At 39.0% G+C, this 20,114-nt stretch overlaps 1 protein-coding gene across 1 annotated transcript in view; it reads right to left on the reverse strand.

The window, feature by feature from the left end:
* Positions 1-1,227: 1,227 nt before the first annotated feature.
* HIBADH (3-hydroxyisobutyrate dehydrogenase) overlaps positions 1,228-20,114 on the reverse strand; it is a 154,433-nt gene continuing 135,546 nt past the window's right edge. The window contains exons 7-8 of the mRNA XM_036761607.1: positions 10,005-10,161; positions 1,228-2,295 (exon numbers count right to left, since the gene is read on the reverse strand). Coding sequence (XP_036617502.1) covers positions 2,137-2,295; positions 10,005-10,161 — 316 coding nt within the window. The 3' untranslated portion in view covers positions 1,228-2,136. The remainder of the gene's footprint in view (positions 2,296-10,004; positions 10,162-20,114) is intronic.

A 20,114-nucleotide genomic window follows, 5' to 3' on the forward strand; every position in this document is an offset into this window, starting at 1 on the left:
AAGACTCCGACTCTGCCAAGACATAAGAGTGTGATCATCTCAGTGCAGATGAATCACACACCCTCGAAGCAGGAGGGTTTTTAGCACAAACTTCAGAGCACAAAAGCCCGAGGGCTGCCATGAACTATTTATGCATCTTACCATTGAGAAGAAAAGAGTCAAACCTGAAGGAACTCATTGAATATCACGAATTGAAGAATACATTAAAAACCAACCCGGATGACTTTGCAGAGAAATAATTAAGAAGTTATTACCAATAACTAGACCATCAAATGAAAGCTCTGATCCACAACTCACTCTTTCAAGAAGACTCTGCTCTTGGTGAAGAAAAGTGCTCTCTCCTTAGAAGTGCATTAATGTTTTCAGGTCAGCAGAATGTTTCCTAAATGTCCTTGGCCAGCACACAACTTGCTGCCCCAGGGTTTTGAAAAAATTTCCCTCTTCAGAGTAGAGTCTGCCCCCTTCTCAAGAAGTGACAGCCAACCCCTCTACTTAAACGCTTACTTTATGTGCAGCCCTGAACAAGTGTAAGAGGAGAGAGAAGGGCAAGAAAAAACAGGGAACAATGAACCTAACAAAATAATCCAAATTTATCTATGATTCCAATCCAGAACACACCTTTATGCCACGCATTTTCTCGCTAGACTCAAAAAAGGACCCTGATCTCTTCTTGAGATATTGTATAACAGATTGTATAACAGATGGGAAAACTGAAAAGTCACAAAGCTAGCAAAGTAGTAGGGCTACAATTTGAATGCAGATCCTACAACTTCCACTCCAATGTTCTTTTCACCAAACCATGCTGCCTTAAGAGTCGACTGGCATGTATTAAGCACCTAATATGTGCAAAGCACTTGCTAAGCACTGTTATCCCCAGTGTAGGATGCTACTGCTAACCTCCCGTTATCCCTTCGTGCAATTTTAACCAGCCTGGGCCAGCATGGCACAAAGTACCACTCGTGCTTTGGAAGTGGCATAAGAGACCTTGAGGAGAAGGGGTCAGGGTGAATTGAGCTGGGAAGCACCTGCATAACTGAAGCGAGGCTGTGGTATCCCAGGGGAATGCCTCCAGCTCTTCGGGGGGATTCTCTATGCAGCATTCACACAAGGGATCAAGCAGGAAGAAGAGGTGGCTGGGCTGGGACTTTTGTTACTGGATAACATATTCACCCTCAGTAAATAGGAAGACGAAACAACAACTCTAAGAAGGCATTATCAGCATAGAAATTTATTTGAATTCAAAATAATGTGGTTTGTTTATTCAGAGTAACATAATAATCATCTAAAGCAAATATACATTGTTAACCCAGGAGCAGGCCCTAAAGATGCCATTCTTTTGATGTCCAAAAATACTTGAAAAAATGAACATGGAAACAAAAAGTTTAAAAATCAGTTCACAGTACATGGAGGCTTTACTGGAAGGGGCAGGGACAGGGACATGGATATGGACATGGACATACACACACACACACACACACATATACACACACACAGATACTGTAACTAAGTCCAAATTGTAAAACACAATAACAAGTTGTTACTTAATTTTATCAACTCCTTGGAACAAAAACAATCAGTAACTCTATTAACCTAAGAGAAACCAAGTGTTTAAGAAGACAAACCTACCGGGTGGGTGAGCAAGCCAGGAGAGGGAAGGCGCTCATCACACTTCCTCAGTCTGACCAATCTGCCCCTGCCCCATAACTGCACCTCCTTCTCCCCACAAAGAAAAGTTTCATTCTGGTGAAAATTGATTGAGAGCTGGCTTATTTGTAAAATGAAGTGGCTAATAACCTAGCTAAAGTAAGCAAAGATTCAGCGGAATTTGCCCAAGGTAATACTCCAGGGTGGCAAAAATATTAAAAAAAAACCACATTTTTAAAGCTTAGTATTGCTTTGGTGTGCCTCTGAATTATGGTGCAATCACTAAATAAACCAAAAAGAATAAGCAGGTTTTTTAAATGGATGAAAAACATTTCTAGACCTAGATCACTGTGACCCAGATAACCAAAAGGAGATGGGTCTAGGAAAGACAGTGACATGTGACCTCTGATCAGACCCACTTACAGCTGGGGTGAGCAACAACAAGGCTCCCAGAAAGCTTTGGGTTTCTGCCAGCGTGCTGCCAGAGCCAGCTCACAAGCTCTCTTCCTCCCGAAGAAACTGGAAGACTGAGGAGAAGTCTTTCTGGGCATAGCCCTTGGCGCACATCATCCTATAGATCTGGTGCGACAGGCCCCCGAGAAGGACTGGGCTTTTCGTGCTGGTAGCAGAGTCCTGTGCCAAACCTAGATCCTGAAACCAAACAGCAAAGACAAGGGGAGAGCGGGATTACAGTTGGGTTAACAGAGGGACTGCGGGTCACCCAGGGAGAACACAAAGTAACCCAGACAAACTACAGCATTTACATAACTGATAATGTTTGCTTCAGAAAGTGTTTTCCTTCAAACTGCTATAAGATGGCTACAAGGCAAAACCGAGATTTCTTACATTTACCTCTTTCATTCTTTTCCACAAGTTAAAAAAAGAATGTTGATATTTCCTACGGTGAGGATAACAAATGAAATGTTATATGGTAGCATATTTTTAAAAATTCTATTTTAAAAGAATTATGAACTTAACAAAGACGAACAGAGTGAATATTCACATACAAGAGAAAAAGAGGATTGTTTATGAACCCATGAGTTTATATTGTGTACAGATTTTTTTCATGTACATATGACATTTAACACTACCCTGCTTGACTGCTCCTTTTTGAACTTCTGCTCTTCTGTGAATTGTTAAAATGTTCCACTGATGCTATTTTATTTCTTTTTTAAAAGTCACCATCACTACAACCCCCAAAGAAAAGCATTCCCTTTAAGAGATAAGTCAAGAAAATACATTTACACAGTGGCCATCATTTCTCTACCAAGGGCAAGAAAATAGGATTCATCACTGGTCTTCTGGAGTCATGCTTGGTGGCTGCATTGAGCAGAGTTCTTTCAAATCATTTTCCTTTATAATGCTGTAGTCACTGAATAGGTTGTCCTCTTGGTTCTATGCACTTCAAGCTGTATCAGTTCACACAAATCTTCCTAGGTCTCTCGGGAGTCTGTCTCTTTTACAACTTCTTAGGATCTAAACATACTTTGTTACATTCAGATGCCATAATTTGTTCAGCCATCCCCTCGCCCCCCACTGGTGGGTACCCACTTTGCTTCCAATTCTCTGATATGATAAAAAGTGTCATTAAAAATATCTTTGCATACATGGGTCTTTCCTACCTCTCTTTGGTATTGGTGGAAGAAGGGGCATATGCTTTGTAGCAATGTTTCTGGATCTAGGGGTATGCACAGGTAGTAACGCTTGGGGTCTAGTTCTAGACTGCTTTCCCCCCCAGTACATTCATGTGTCTATCATTCTGCAGACCCTCTAACAACTGTCATTTTCCTCATCCCTCTCTCCTTTTTTGGGCTATCTTTACCAATCTTATGGGGCTAAGTTGGAACCACAGAGTTGTTTTAATTTGAATTTTTTATTATTATGGACTTGATTTAGTTCTTAGTTACAGTTTTTGATAGCTTGTCCTTATTTAGGAAACTGTTCATATCCTTTAAAAGATTTCTTATTCTTAACTTAAAATCCAAATAACATTAGAATTTCCATATAAAGTAAAATAGAAAAAGAAGATTGTACATGAAACTACAAATGTCTATGATGTATAGCTTTCCTTTCTTTTAAATTCAACATGTAACTGAAAGCTGTCCTGTGTCTCTACGATGTCTTCTGGCCTTTCTTCTTCACATTAAAAAAATGCCTCAATGACTAAATTTTCTCTCCTTTTTTGGCAACCCTATCCAAATCACCCTTCTCCCTCTTACTTCATCCCCACTGAAATAAAAGAAAAAAAACAAATTTTCACAGTCAAGCAAAAAAAAAAATTCTCTCATTAAGTCACATCTGAAAAGTCTGCCTTATTCCATATCTGAGTCCATCACTTCTCCATCGAGAGGTGGGTAGCATGCTTCATCATCAGTCCTGTGGAGCCACAATCAGTCATGGCATTAATCACGTAACTGTTTCAAAGATGAGCTCTTTATAATATTATTGTAAATGAATATTCTACCCTGTTTATATATCACAATTTATTCAGCCATTTCTCAACCAATGGGAATACTGTTAGTTTTCCATTTATAACAAAAAGTCCTGTTAAATTATTTTTGTACAGATGGATCTTTTTAATCTTAGTTTGAGCTTACTGGGGCATATAGGCACATACCTAGCTAGTGGTATTGCTCGGTCAAAAGGTATGCACAGTTCAGTGGCTTTTGGGGCATAGTTACAAACTGTTTTCCAGCAACAGAAAGTTTGGAAACATTTTTTTACAGCAAGTATCTCTGATAAAGGCCTCATTTCTCAAATACATAGGGAACTGAGTCAAATTTATAAGAATACAAGCCATTCTCCAATGGATAAATGGTCAAAGGATATGAATAGGCAGTTTTCAGATAAAGAAATCAAAACTATCTACAGTCATACAAAAAAATGCTCAAAATCACTTTTGACTAGAGAATGCAAATTAAAACAACTATGAGGTACCACTTCATACCTATCAGATTGGCTAACATGACAAAACAGGAAAATGATAAATATTAGAGAAGATGTGGGGAAAACTGGGACACTAACGTACTGCTGGTGGAGTTGTGAACTGATCTAACCATTCTGAAAAGCAATTTGGAACTATGCCCAAAAGGCAATCAAACTAATTTTGTAATACCACTACCAGGTCTATATAAGAGATCATAAAAAAGAGAAAAGGACCTCCATGTACAAAAATATTTGTAGCAACTCTTTTTGTGCTGGCAAAGAATTGGAAACTGAGAGGAAGCCCATCAATTGGGAAATGGCTAGACAAGTTTTAGCATATGAATGTAATAGAATGCATTGTGCAGATGAGCAGGCAGATTTCAGAAAAATCTGGACTTATATGCACTGATGCAAAGTGAAGTGTGCAGAACCAAAATATTGTACACAGAATCAGCAACACCGTGTGATGATCAACTGTGACTGACTTAGCTCTTCTCAGTAATACACTGTTCCTAGGCAAGTTCAAAAGACTCATGATGGAAAATGCTATTCATATCCAGAGAAAGAACTGATGGAGAGTCTGAATGCCGATTAAAAGCATACTATGGAAATGTTTTACATGATTGCACATATATGACCTATATCAAACTGCTTACTGTTGTAGGGAGGGAGAAATCAGAGAGGGAAGGAGAAAATCTGGAACTCAAAATTTTATATAAATTTATATATAAATATATAAATTTATATATAAATAAATTATATAAATTTTATATAAAAATGAATGTTAAAAATTGCCTTTACATGTAATGGAGAAAAAAATAAAATACTATTTAAAAAACCCAAACAAATTGCTTTCCAGAATGGCTCCTCCCAACAGTTCATTAGAGTTAGTGTTTTCTTTCCTATAGCCTTCTAACAATTGGCCTTTCTTTTGTTTCTGTCGCTTTTGCCAATCTGATGGTTGTGAGCTGGAACCTTAGAGTTATTTTAATTTGCATGATTTGGAGCATTTTTCATATGTTTACTAATAATTAGGGTCTCATCCTTTGAAAAGTATTTATCTGTTGGGGAATTGCTCTTGCTTTTATGTTTTATCAGTTCTCAAAATTTTTTGGACATCAGACCTTTTCAGAGAAATTTGCTGCAAAGACTTTTTCCTCCCTTTTCACTGTTTCCCTTCTAACTTCGCTGATTTCATTTGTGCAAAAACCTTTACAATTTATGTGATCAAAATTCTCCATTTTATTTCATCTTCCTCTAAATCCCTTGTTTAATCAGGAACTCTTCCCCTACCCCACCCCATCCATAGTCATGAAAAGTCTTCTCTTTCCTTTTCCTCTAATTTTTTTTAAGAGATAAGATCTTACATCTATGTCATTTATCCATATGGTGCTTACTATTGTAAATGGTGAGAGACAGGAGACTAAAACTTATTTCTCTCAAACTGCTTTCCAATTTTGCCAGCAGTCTCTACCAAACACCAAGTCCTGACCCCAGTAGCTAGTGCCTATGAGTTTATCAACAACTATGCTATCATTAGGGTTTCTGGGTCATGTACAGCTGATTAACTTTCTATTTGCTAACCAACACCAAATTGTTCTGATGATTCCTGATTTATTGTATGGTTGGAGATGTGGCACTGCTAGGCTCCCTGTTTCATTATTTCCTTTTCTATTCTTAACCTTTCCTTCCTTCAGATGAATTTTATTATTATTTAATCTATTTATATAAAGTATCTGGTATGGTTACAAAATACTAAGTTAGGTAATTATCATCTTAATTATATTAGCATCACCCAACCATGAGCAATTAATATCTCTCCCATGATTTAGCTTTTTTATTTCCCTAAAGAGTGCTTTGCAGTTGCATCCAAATAATTCCTGCATGTTATTTTGAATACGGTTGTTTTTACACTCTCTTCTGGTTGGATTTTCTTGATAATATACACAAAAGCTAATAATTTTGTTTATTTATCTTACAATTTGCTACGTTTCTGATGTTATTGTTTCAATTAATTTTTTAGCTGGGTCTCTAGGATTCTCTAAGTAAACTTTTTATTGCTTGCAAAAAGTAGCAATTTTATTTACGTATTGCCTACGCTTAGTCCCTCAATTTCTTTTTCCTATCTTATTGCTACGGCTAATATTTCCAGAACTATATCAAATAATAGTGGTGATAGCAGACATTATTGTTCCTTTGATTGCCCCTTTGCCCGCTGGATGGAGCATAAAGCTTCTCCCAAAGCCTCCCTTTCTTAGCCGGCTCTTCATTTCCCACCAGCTGCACTACCAGGTTTTAACTCTACAATCATCACACCTTTGCCACCAGCTTTTCACCTTTCTTTTGTGTATGGCTCAGCCCATGAGATTTGTAAGCCTTGAGGGCAGGAATTATTTTTCTTTAATTATTTGCATCTTTAGCCTTCGGCACATTGCCTGGCACATAGAAAGTGCTTAATAAACATGTATTGTATTGTATTGCTTTAACTCTGATCTTCCTTCTTTAGAGAAAAAGTTAGTTCCTAGTCTGAAATAGATATTATTTACCTTATTAAGGAAAGGTCAATTTATCCCTATTGTTTCCTTTTCCTTTTTTACTACAAATAAGAACCGTGTTTATTGGTTTTGTTATTAATATCGTCTATTTTCTTTCTATTTTTCCTAAAACTGAATCTTGGTATAAATCTAATTTAAACACTATGCATAATCTTTTTAATATGTTGCTTTAACCTCTTTGTCAAAAATGTATTCAATACTTTTGCATCAATATTCATTAGAATTATTGATCTACAGTTTTCTTTGCTTCATCTCTCCCTGGCTTAGGAATGAGGACCATATTTACCTCATAGAAGCAGTTTAAGAGAATGCCTTCTTTCCCTATTTTTGCAAACAATTTACATAATAATGAAGTGAATTCTTCTTTGAATGTTTGATAGAATCCACTACTAAATCCATCTATTCCTCCTTTTTTTCCTCTTTGGGAGCTCAGTTATGGCTTGTTCAAGTTATTTTTCTGAGATTATGTTATTTAAATTCTCTTTTCTCTGACTTAATCGAGGTAGCTTACATTTTTAGAAATATTCATCTATTTACCTTAATTTGTCAGTTTTGTTGGCATGTAATTGAGCAAAACAGTTTCTAATAATTTTCTTTACTTCTTTATCTACTGTGAATTCTCATTTTTCTCTTTTAATTTTGGCAATCCGGGTTTTGGGGGGGAGGGTTTAACAATCAAATTAGCTTACAGTTTGTCTATCTTGTTAGGTTTTTTATTAGCACTTAGTTTTATTTAATGATTTAATGGTTTTTGCTTTTAATTTCATTGATTTCTTCTTTGATATTCAGAATTTGTATTTAGGTGTTTTAGCTGGGGTTTTTGATTTGTTGCTTTTTATTGTTTTTAGCTGTATACTCAATTGTGTTGTTTTTTTTTTCTTTCTTGTGTGGTTAAAAGCATTTAGCAAATACTGGGTAGGTATCATGAAGAATGCAAAGAATGCAAAAAAAAAAAAACATGCCTCTAGTAAGCCACAAATGGAATACTTCCTGCAGTTCTGGTCACTGTGCTACAGGAAACTGGACCAGAATTAAAGAAGGTCCAGAAAAAGCTACTACATTGATCAGGGAAAATTTACAAGTACTAAACTCATATTAAACTAAAGAACAAACGTCTACTCTGCTCAGGCAAAGGGCAACTGGCCAACCAGCTAACCGGAAGCTTAACACCTTTTCTTGGAGGAGGAAATTCTTAATTTGCTCAAGAGGACATTGTGACTTCAGTCTGTGGAGTGCTCACAGGGACTTCCCTAAACTCTCCACACTTCACCAATACAAAAAGGTAATCCAATTAGCTATAGACCATCTCTTGTCATGATAAAGAGAGGAGAGGGAGAAAAAGTCCTTCTCTAAACATTTTAATTCCGAATAAAGTTAAGGGCACTCTTCATCCTAAGGAAACTGATTGAATTCAGCATTTCCTATGCCCTTATTATATACAAAGTACATAGTACTAGGCAGTAATGATCTGCATTTCAGAATATGGGCTAGGACTCAATGAATATACCAATATTGTGATTTCTACGAAGAAAAGAAATAGATCTGTGGAACCTATTCACCCACATACTGCAAAAGACAGAGGATCAAAAATGACTCCATCGTAACTCTGCTTGCTGCTGCTGGCATCTGCCTTGCCCTAGGAAGTAAGGGGACCATCCCTGTTCCACTTCCTTCTCTCCCCACCCCAAACTTCCATTCTTGAAATAGGAACTTGTAGAAAAAAACTTCAGAGAAGCTTTAAGAGAGGCAGTGATTCTACTGGGTAGACGCTTCTTAGATACTCCAGAGGAACAATCCTGACAGAGGGTACATGAAGAGAAGGTTGTCTCTGGTCCCTCACAAAGGCCATTGAGGCTAAGCCCTTCATTTACAGAGGAAAAGAAGAGAGCAGACTTCCCCAAGGTCACACCTACAGAAAGTCTCCACAGCAGAATTTGCACCCAGCTCCTCCTGGCTCTATGCTCCATTTCTTAGTTTCTCTCTTGGTTTCAGTGTCTGGCAGCCTTTCCTGAATAGATCTCCAGGACACCACAAGTCCCAAGCCAGCTGCCATAAATGCACAGTACACGGCCATTACTTTGTGCCTGCAGCCCAGCAGATAGCTTTTTTACAGGAGAGAACTTGGTCTTGTACAGTGGGTGGTGCAAACTAGGGCTAGACAAGCAATCCTGCCCAGGAGAGCAAAATGAAGAATATTCTTTCAGAACTGAGACTAGCAAACAGGCTTAGAACATGTTAAGTGCAGAGAGGCCTAAGTGACGGCTTCTGGGAAAGCAAATTCCGAGTTGACAGGACAGGTGGTCCCCAAAGAAAGAATGTCTTTAATTCAATTTTTCATGTGCAAAAAAAATATGTGGTACAGCCCCTCAGAGACTCCCCCATTTCTACTTAATAAAAAAGTAAGAGAGTTTTATTTTGAGGTCTTCTATTGGTTTGGGAGGACTTTTTTTCTTTTAAAGTATACTTATAAGGCCAATACAGAGGTCAGAAATTTTATATGTTAAAAATCAATGTTCACTAATCTCATTCTGGGCATCAGATCTATTCATAGAGTTTTATAAAACTGCACAAAATTTTACCAGATTATTTTAAAAACAAACTCAAGAACAAAATAAGACAAAAGCCCTTGTCAATCTCTTCTAGTAAGGTATATTTAGCAGTAAAGTTAAATACAGTTATTAGCATTTTCCTACCAATCTGGAATAAATTCTTACCTATCCCTGGTAAGGAGGTGAAAGGTAATTTCCAAGGCTGAAATGAAAGTGATTTTGTTGCTTGAGAAGTGTATGAAATATAGGGAGAGATTTTGTTGAAAATAAAAAAAACCAAGAATAAGGTAAAAGGGACTTAAAAATTAGATCGCTCTCAAATGTACGGTACCTTGGCCATAAGCACTGTTCCAAATCCACCCTGGTAGTTATTAGCAGAAGGTACTCCATCCATTACCCCTGGTACAGGATTGTAAGTGTCACTTGACCAGCAACGACCTGAGCTCATATTCAGAATTTTGGCCAACAGTTTTGGGTCAAGACCCAACCTGTCAAAGGTCAAAGAAAAGAACTGTTAAATGTCAAAATGTGCAAGACATGGGTGACTTGTTTTACATATGACAACAAGGTGCCATTTCTCTCCCATTTATTTTATGTCTTGGAAAATAAAAGAGTATTGATATTAGACGTAGAGAACTCTGTCTTAAATTACAGGGGCTCGAGTTAGCTGCTAAGCATAATATTTCAGAGGTAGGACCTTTTGTATTTAATGAGAACATTTTGCCCCATCTTGCTTTTTAAAATAAATACTGCCTAACAGAGTTTCTGTGTACTTGTCTGCTTATTATTGCAAGCATAGGGTTTTCTGGTCTTTTGGTCATCACTATATCTATGTGCCTCATATGAATCTTGAACCAAAATTATCATCTCTAAGACGAGAAAACATTTAAATTCCACATATCCTTCCCATAACTAAAATATTTCAAAATGATACACTGACAAATAAACGATGCATCATGGGAGTATACGTGTGGGCGCATTTATATGTGTATTTATTCTTCTAGTTTTCATGAGAATAAATGCAAGAGATGAGCCACCAGCAGTAAAAGACTCTTAAAAGAAATCCTGCAAAAGAACACATTTTCTGTTGTAAATTGCTGAAAACTATTTATTTATTAAATCTTCATTAAGAAATCTTGCTTATGAAGCAAGTCTGCACAGAGTTGTGACATATGCTATCTATTCAGAGACATGCATTATAGTTCTGGGTCAACTGCTGATGAGGTCACTGATCCTGATAAAACAAAGCTTGTCCGAGCAGAAACATCATTTGTCCTAACGCCAGGCTGACGGTGTAAATGGCTGCTCCATGTGGAGTTTAACGAAAATAGAATCAAAATGCGGTATTGTTGTGGGGCTGAGTATTTTTATCCAGTTGGGAGAACATATTTTTGTTAAGTATCATTCATTCAAGTTTCAAATAACATTTTCTCCGGATGACTTATCCATTTCTTTAATACAGAGTTGTTAAAAAAAATTGCTATGAGGTGTTCTATTCTGACTCAGAACCAAGCTCTTCTAAGAAGAGAAACGATACACTTTCTTAAGGTAGATTAAGATAAAAATGTGAGCACATTTATTTTGTACACTGGACTTTGTATGAAAGCAAAGAGGTGAGTTTTTAGAAAGAAACTGATTAAATATTAACTTCAGCAAAACACTTTCCTACACCGGTCCTGGGATTCTGTTAACAGCTCTGTAATGGCTTACTCTCTTACACATACTTTGTATGTACTCAAGGGAACATGATTTGACTCCTGATATTTCCGAAGTTATACATAAAGATCTGTGTTCAAATAGGAGATTATGCTGAATGCTTAAGTATCTTAAGAAGAGTACAATAAATGTAATGGATTAAGTTCAACTAATCTGAATCTGAATTCACCAGCAGATGAAAAGAAGTTCCACTATTTTTCATCTTTTCTGAACTAGTTTTGCTTTTATAAGTCATTGTAAGAGATCTGAAGGGGTTTGTACTCTACAAACATGTGTAGTGAGCTAGAGCTCTTTTTTTAACCAACACCAAGCTATTTAGTCAAACAAGGTAAACACTGCTGGGGAATAAATGCAAAAATACAGATTGCCGATTAGGTAATTTGCTTTAACTGCAAAGAAAGCTTTTCTAAGTACAAATAATCCTGATTTAATATTGCTCTGAATTCAGGGACATTTAAGATCTAAAGAGTGGCCTTTCTCCTACCACTTGAGATAAAATCAGGGGGCTTCCTAGTCTAAAGTTCTTTTTTAACTACTTCAGCATATTGCCATTCCTCTCTATAACAGGACAGATAACACCGAGTAGATGCTAAGCACTAAATGAAATTAATTCATGCTCGTTGAAAGAAATGCTCCCCATCTCCGGGAGGGCAAAGAATCTTATTCTAAGTAAGTGCAACCTGTTCTAGTACATTCTTTGAGCAAACAGATTGCTACAAAATTCAAAAAACAAAGAATTTTGCTACTCAGAAGCATTCTTGAGGGGGGACAATTAAGAGTGATTTCGGTGGCAATTTTAAACCTCCACTCTCTAAACTTTGACGCTCTTCACTAGGTCGATTCCCTTCAGAAAAGCGCTCCTCTTCCTATTCTCCCCTTCATCAAAGCAAGCACATCATTAAGAAGCACAAGTTAGAAGTGTTTTGCATTTCAGCTTTCTGAGGATTCACCCAATGGCACACATATAACTGACAGTTAAAACTAGACATGATATTAAAATCAGTTACTCAAGTCCTCTGTCTTCCACTGGGCCCGCAGCTTGTAATGGTCTGAAACCAGCCAGAATATACAGTAATTGTCATTCAGTGAGAGTCTCCTAGAACGTCATGCTTCACTGGAGAAGACTGAGTTTCCATTTGAAATCAACAAATTAATCCGAGACAGGTATCTGAAAGGGCAAGTTTAATAGGAAGCCGCTACTGGGCTCTCAACCATGATAAAATGTTATTGCTGTTTCCCTGTAAATTGGCTGGGAACATATGATGCTCTCTGCATAAGAGCTCTGCTGCCGCTCACCAGATAGACCGCTCGAGCCGTCAGAGTGATGACGGGCTGTCAGTCCCCATAATAACTTGCCACTGGACGCAGCTCGGGCAGCCATGGGTGCGCGTGCGCGCAGGGGATTTTACAATTGTGGAAATATTCTCTGAAATAAGCAAGGAAAGCATCTGACGCTCTGACCGCATGGATGCTGCTTCCCAATGTCACAGTCATTCACCTTTAAAACACAAGAATCTTAAAGGAAATGCTCGGGGAAGTGAGGACTGGTGATGCCCAAACAGCCATAAATTAAATAACCAAACATGGCCTCTAAACCAAACCAGAGCTTTAAAGGCCAAAAGACTTGGGTTAACTTTCCTCACTTCTAAGCAGATTTCTGGAGGAGACATTTCACAGATGGAAAAGAAGGCGCAACACACCTAAGCATCAATTACGTACAATTTATCTCCTATGAAATGAATATTTACCGAGTACTCACCCAAAGTACTGTAAGGAACAAAAGTAGAAAGGCATCGTCCCTGACCTATAACGGCCTACAATCAATTGGCAGAAAGGATGTGTTTGTACGCAGACAGTTATGACAGGAGACGGTTTGTGATACTGCCTTAGAAATGTACCAGCTGGGTGACCTTGGGCCTTTCTGCCTCAGTTTCCTCCTCTGTAAAATGGGGAAGGTGAACTAAAACATCCCTGTGGCCCCATCCAGCAATAAACCTACGATTCTGTGATGAGTAGCGCACTGAACTTAATGAAAGAAATATCTGAGCACCTACAATGAATGAAGCCATGAGGAAGCAGGAAATACCACATAAGGTTAAATGTGCCATACGCCAATTTAACAGCTAGCTTACTGAGGTAAGAAATCACATCATATTTCCTAGGAGTTAATTCAAACTTCGATTTCAAACTTTTTGTAGCTTGCTACAGCCCCTGGGTAAAACACCAATTTTTGATTAAGACACGTAAGTCAGTCGCCTAAATTAATATGGAGATTTTTCCAAAGAAATTCTCTTAAAAATTGAAATTATGCATCACTATCTATTTTTAAAAGATTATCCTCACCCACACTACAAATGTAGGAACTCTTAGAGGGATTCCAAATTACTCAAGGAACTTGAATTTAAAAAATTTTGAAACCTGAATTTCTTTGCCCCTCCCCCAAAATTATTAATTCTGTTTATGTCTGTACATAACATGGCCAAAGAATGTCTCTTTATTTGAAAAAGGCCATTTTCAACATTAGACTCAGCGTTCTGGTAACAACTAGGGACCCAGACTTAAGGGATACGCTACAATTAAGAGACAACTTCAGATTGTGTTTGTGTGCTGTGACTTAACATTCTTGATGAACACTAAAACTGAGAATGTTAAAGATCCAATGCACGATGAAGAAAAGGTCAAGTGAGAGAAGAGACTTACCAGACTACACTAATCAATATAAAAGTAAAAAGAAGTGTTTTTGCAGAATAATTGAACTGTGAAGTTAATCAGAAATGCACATTTAAGAGAGGTGGGAGACTGGACTTGGAAATGTTGACATTAAAACTCTCAAAAGAAACGTATTCTTATTTTTATGAACAGAAAGAGACAAAAACAACCCATTTCCCCCAGAGTGTGCAGAATATAAATGGAGCTAAAGCACCCTGATGCTGCACTACTTTGTGGGAATTTACTACTTGGGAATTTATGCTCGTTGATGCCAATTTTCTCTTTCACCTTGCAAAGCTCTATAAATCCTGCCTGCTATCTATACTCTATTAGAGAACAATTCTGTCATTTTAAAACACGTCTGTAAACCATGGAGAAAAGACAATAGTAGAAGCACTCATATTTTAGTGCTTCCAAACCACTAAGAATCTCCTAAAGAAAATGGGATGAAAGATCTCAACATTTTGAAAAATGAGCTTGTGAATTATGTTACCAGGCAGCAATTCATTAACAAGAGCTGTAGCACGGGCAACTAGCACACGATTTTCAACAGTTAAATACACCCAGCGAGCTTCTTCCATATGTCCACAGATGGGCCACATGCATGAGAAGAAGTGAATATGCTAAGCTGAGTTCTGAAAAGCCTTTCAGCTACACTGCTGGTATTTCTGCATTTAAATTTCCTCTATTCCTTGATTTTGTCACTGCGTCAGCCCAACAGGGAAAAGAGACGAGTTCTACTTTATAAAAACGCAAACCCTTTAGCCTTCCTACAGGGCTTTATCCCCTCTTACTCATGCCCACCCCACTCAGCAAGGCCGAGGCTTTGTACTTCCCCTGTGAGAGCTTCACTCTTTCAACCAGTATTTATTCATTAAGCACCTACCACAGGAAATGCAATCGACTAGATCTGGAGAGAAATACCAGCACAAAAATTAAATACAGTGAGATACCCAAGTATCTAGGGGAGGTAATCAATCCTTCTGATACAAATGGGTACAAAGATGGGGGTAACCATGGACATATCTCCACACATATGTACATATAATATCTTATACTCCTCTGTCCTTTTGAGGCCCACCCAGTGCATTATGTCATGTAATCCATATTTCTGAAATCCCTGGGAGGGCCAGCCCAAAGATTAATATTCCTCTACTCCATGTAAGGAAGTACACAGGTCACAGAAGCTAAGGAATTTGGTTGAGGCCAGACAATAGAGCATTCACGCCCAGATCTGAAGCAAGGCCTTCTGACTTCAAGTCCACGGTCTTCTATGAAAGAGTTTCTCTTCTTAGCTTTTGGGACCCTCTCTCCCACCTGAGTCCTCCTTTCCAGTCTTGGATCACCCTCCATCTCCGGATGGACATCCCCAAGCCTCAGGCCCAGACTCTATTCCCTTCTTTCTCTGCTCTCTCCTATGGAAATCTAATTTACTCACAGGCTTTCGAGTGCTGTTTCTATGCAAACGGCTGCCTAATCTACCTAGCCAGTCATACTCTCTTTACTGAACTCTAGTACCAAACACCAACTGCATCATGGATTTATCTACCTACGTAGCCAAAACATGTCCAAAGCAGAGCTCATTATCTTTTTCTGCTAATCTGAACCTACTTCCAAACTTTCCTATTTCTAGGGCATGATCATACTCTCTCACCCAGGTTTGGAACTTTCCCCTCACTGCCCCCCAACCCCCCACTCTACCCTCCAACATGCCGACCAAAGGCAAGTCTGTCACAATCCATTCCCTTCTCTGCCACCCTAGTTCAGACTCTTGCCACTTTTTTCACCTTCTAGCTTCCACGGTCATCCTTTCCAGTCAGTGTTCCACACGACTGCCAAAACACCTTCCTAAGGCACAATCTAATTGACCCTGCCCTGGTCAAAAGTCTTCTGTGATTCTCTACTGCTTCAACTTAAAATACAGACTTCTCGACCTGGCCCTACATGCCTTCTGTAAACTGGACCCTACCCTCCCTTCTCACCTTCCACCATTCTACTCCCCTTCAAAGGCTCCATGCTCTGGCCTAGGCATGTGCATGAGCCTCAGCATGGCTCACAGGACATTGCTCCTGGGCACCCCAGGTACTTGCTCCCTTCTCATTTTCCTTGTGCTACACCTATCTGTCTACATATTATTTCTCCATTGCCATGCCTACACCATTCACCAACCCTGCCCTGCACACAGTAGAATATAAAATCCACAAGAACAGAGAACAGTGGATTTTAGCTCTGTGTAAAATATTGCCCCTTTCTTAGGCAGACATTCTGGCTTCTGAAAAGGGGCAGAAAAAGAACATTTGAGTAGGGAATAAAGATAAAAAATAACTTGAAAAGAGACAAAGTCTTTCAGATAAAATGTTAAGGAGAAATACAGACTGTTCTGAGAACTAGAGAGAAAACTGCCTCTCGGAAGAATGAGTGGATGTGTCTGAATGCAGAGCTCAGACGGAGGCAAAGCTGGTAGTAAAGCCTCGTTGCCCATAGGCTCATTGGTATGTAACCATTTTCAGTCATAAAATTTACAGCTGACAAATTCTGAATCGAATACCTGTTTGAAGACTAGATGGACTACTTGTAAAAAAAAGGACAAGTTCTGAGTGGTACCACCTGTTTGGATTGTTCAGTGGTCTCAGCTGTGCCTGACTCTTCATGGCCCCATTTGGAGTTTTCTTAACAGAGATACCGGAGTGTTTTGCCATTTCCATCTCTAGCTCATTTTACAGATGAGGAAACTGAGGCAAATGGGTTACGTGACTTGCTTAGGGTCACACAGCTACTAAGTGTCTGAGGCCAAATATGAACTCAAGATGACGAGTACTCCTGACTTCAGGACCAACACTGTCCACTGTGCCACCCAACTGTGCTTTAACCTAAGTTAGAAGTGGGTCACTGCTTTTGGGGAGGCCCTGACTTGAGGTATTAGAAGCCAAACAGAAAGTGGGAGAGGAAAGAGATGGAGCAGACCACCAGATGAAGACAGAAGAAAGAAAAAAAGCTTGGTACAGAAGGAATCAGAGACAGACGACAAAGGAGGCGAGAGAAAGAGATTATAAATGCTTCTGTAAGACATCATCTGGAGGTGATTCAAAGTAATGGGCAGGACCTACAGCTGTGTTTCTGGGAACCATGTTGACTGGAAGAAGGGCATTGTTTTGCTAAAGGCTGATTCGTAGAGAAAGGCGACACCCTTCTTTCCTTGGTGATCTTGGAGCCTGGCTCCCAGTCGCTTGCTTCTCTTCAACTCCTCCCCACAAACTCTGGGACTTCAACATACATACTGTTACTCTCTCAAAAACCCTAACTTCATGTTCCTCAACTTACTCATTTCCCATGACCCACCTCAGACACACACAAAGAAGGTCTTACCCTTGATCATGCCATCACCCACAAATGTAACACCTTCCATGCTGATGAACTCTGATCACAATCTTCTGGCCTTCCACTTCTCCCTCTCCCTTTGTTCACATTGCTATCTCCAATCCCTTAGCCCCTCTGTTCTTTCCTAGATCATCACCCTCACACTGATCATACTCTCCTCTTTTCCCCATTATGAACTTTGGGTGAACCAATTCAACTCCAAACCTGTCTCATTCTCTTGAGTCCCACATCCACTTATCATCCTGACTCTCTTGCTCTAGAAGCAAGCTAGGAGGCTTAGTGAATATAGCACTGGGCCTGGAGTCAGGAACACCTGAGTTCAAATCCAGGCTCAGATACTTACTAACTATGACCCTGGGCAAGTCATTTAACCTCTGTTTTGACTTTCTGTTGTTTGTCCTGTGGAGGGACTGCCTTCTAGTGCCATCTATAGCTCAAGGAAAGGAAATCTTTTCAAAGACTGACCATGTTGTTCTTTGCTACCTTCTCTCCTTTGAGAGGGAAAAGAGAAAAGGAAAGACAGGCTTTGTATCTATTTTGCTGGGAACCACGCTGATTGAGATAGAGGAATTGTTTGGCTGAGAGCTTACTGAATAAAATAGAATCTCCTATAATTTGAACTGGCTATGAGAATACTTTATGGTCCTATTGCTATCCGCAGCTTAAGTTGTAGAAATTTTTCAAAGCCCCCGAGCAGACTTGAGAAAGCTTGGGATTTCTCTAGTTTAAGAGAATTGCTTGCCATTGAAAGAGCACAATACTTCCCAGGACCCTATCAAAGGCAGCTATGTGCTCAAAGAGCTTGTCAGTATTTCAGTGCTCTATTTCCCATAAGTTTAATGTGTCAGCATTCATGTTTTGATTTTCATGCCCATTTCTAGTAATGTTACCCCTGTAAAAGTTGAGGATTGACTGTACTTAGTGGAAAGACTACCAAAAACTACAATCTTTCACTAGAGACTGCTGAAAATACACTTTTCTGCACACAATTCTTTATTACAAAACATTAATTCTGATAATATGCACTTCTCCTACCACAGTAACCATGGGATAACCCATAAAACACAGGGGAGAAGAGAGGGAACACCAGGCAGGAGGGGCAGGGGCAGCAATATTAGAAGAACCCCCAAGGGTAAGCTGCCATCTCTAATTTCCCTTTCAACTCAGTGGCTGAATTGCTCCCTGATGAAAAGCACATGCCTCAGAGAGAGTATCTGGCCCTCTGTCTGAGCTTAGAACTTTCACCCAGGGTAGACAGGCCCAGCTGGGCCCAATGTGGCTCTTGGCATGCCTTGACATTCAAGAGCCCAGCTGCATGGGTGGGAGAGGATTGCGGGGGGGTGGGGGGAGGCATGAAAGGGTAATGCCAGGCTGCTCTGTAAGCACTGCAGACAGGGCAGAAATAATCGCCTTTTCATTTACCCACAAGCTTAGCCACTTTTCCATTTTTTAAATTCCTTCATCATGCATTTGGGAGGTTACTTCAGCACTTTCTGGAAAGGATTCATGAACACTTTTACTAATACTTTCCCCCTTTGTGTGAATATAAATGTTGCATTGTGCCTCTTATTTTTTTCCTCTATTGCATATAGCTGTGAATGTGCTGTGTGAGATTGCCAATGTGAAAGTAAAAATGAGGTTACTATTAAAATCACATGAATGTTTGAAGCTGTGAAAGTTAAACACATGAATGTCAAGAATTAACTGTAAGCATTAACATTAGTCTTGCTCTTGCCCTCTACTAAGAAAATATAATTACTCCTTCTTCTGCTACATCCTTTAGTAAATCTTTTATGTTTAACAGTTAATGGTATCATGGCGATTGACTTTGTATAAATGAGAAACACACTGATGGGGGCTCAGAAGCTACAGGGTTAAAAATAGAAAGTTATCCCTCCTCGTTCCAAGCATGCTCCTAAGATCCTAAAAGAGAGTTTGAATCATAGCACTACGGCACACCCTACTTTGAGAATCCCAGATCTGCCAGCTTAAGTGTGAGCTGGAGGAACAAGTAAACTCAGAAAACTACACAAGAAGATCCGCGACACACCTGGGCCATATGTGTATCGCCAGCTTAGGACATAAGAGGAATACAAAAAAATGTTGTTGAATTCAATTGAATTACAACTTCCAGAGCTCTGTTTAATACCTACCTTTTCCCAGTCAATTGCAAATGATCACCTATGTAGTCTGAATAGCAAAAAGTGTTAAAGAAGTGCCACCTTATAATAACAGGTATTATTTTACAGGACGAATAGCCTCCAGAGTCCTAATGTTCAAAGTAAATGGTAGGAAATGGAATGGACTGGAATGCCATGTGGGGAAAAATTTCCCAGCCTACAGCCTTGTTAAATCCCTCTTTATAAACTCTTTATTTTTTTTTTGTCCCAAAACACTGAACTCTGTTAAGATACGCACCAAGTCACTTATCCTGTTGTCAACACTAATTAATTTTGTATGCATTTTTGTCTCAGAAATTTCCATCCCCCTCTTTCATTTGTTAACTGTGATAGTGCAGGACATGAAAATAAGTTGTAGGCAAGTAGTTTTTCAATTATGCTAAGTGACCCATAGACTAAAACTGACCATAATACAGATATACCACTTTGAATTACAATTGGTTTTAACAACGGCTACA

Source organism: Trichosurus vulpecula, chromosome 5, assembly GCF_011100635.1.
Source record: "Trichosurus vulpecula isolate mTriVul1 chromosome 5, mTriVul1.pri, whole genome shotgun sequence".
Lineage (NCBI taxonomy): Eukaryota > Metazoa > Chordata > Mammalia > Diprotodontia > Phalangeridae > Trichosurus > Trichosurus vulpecula.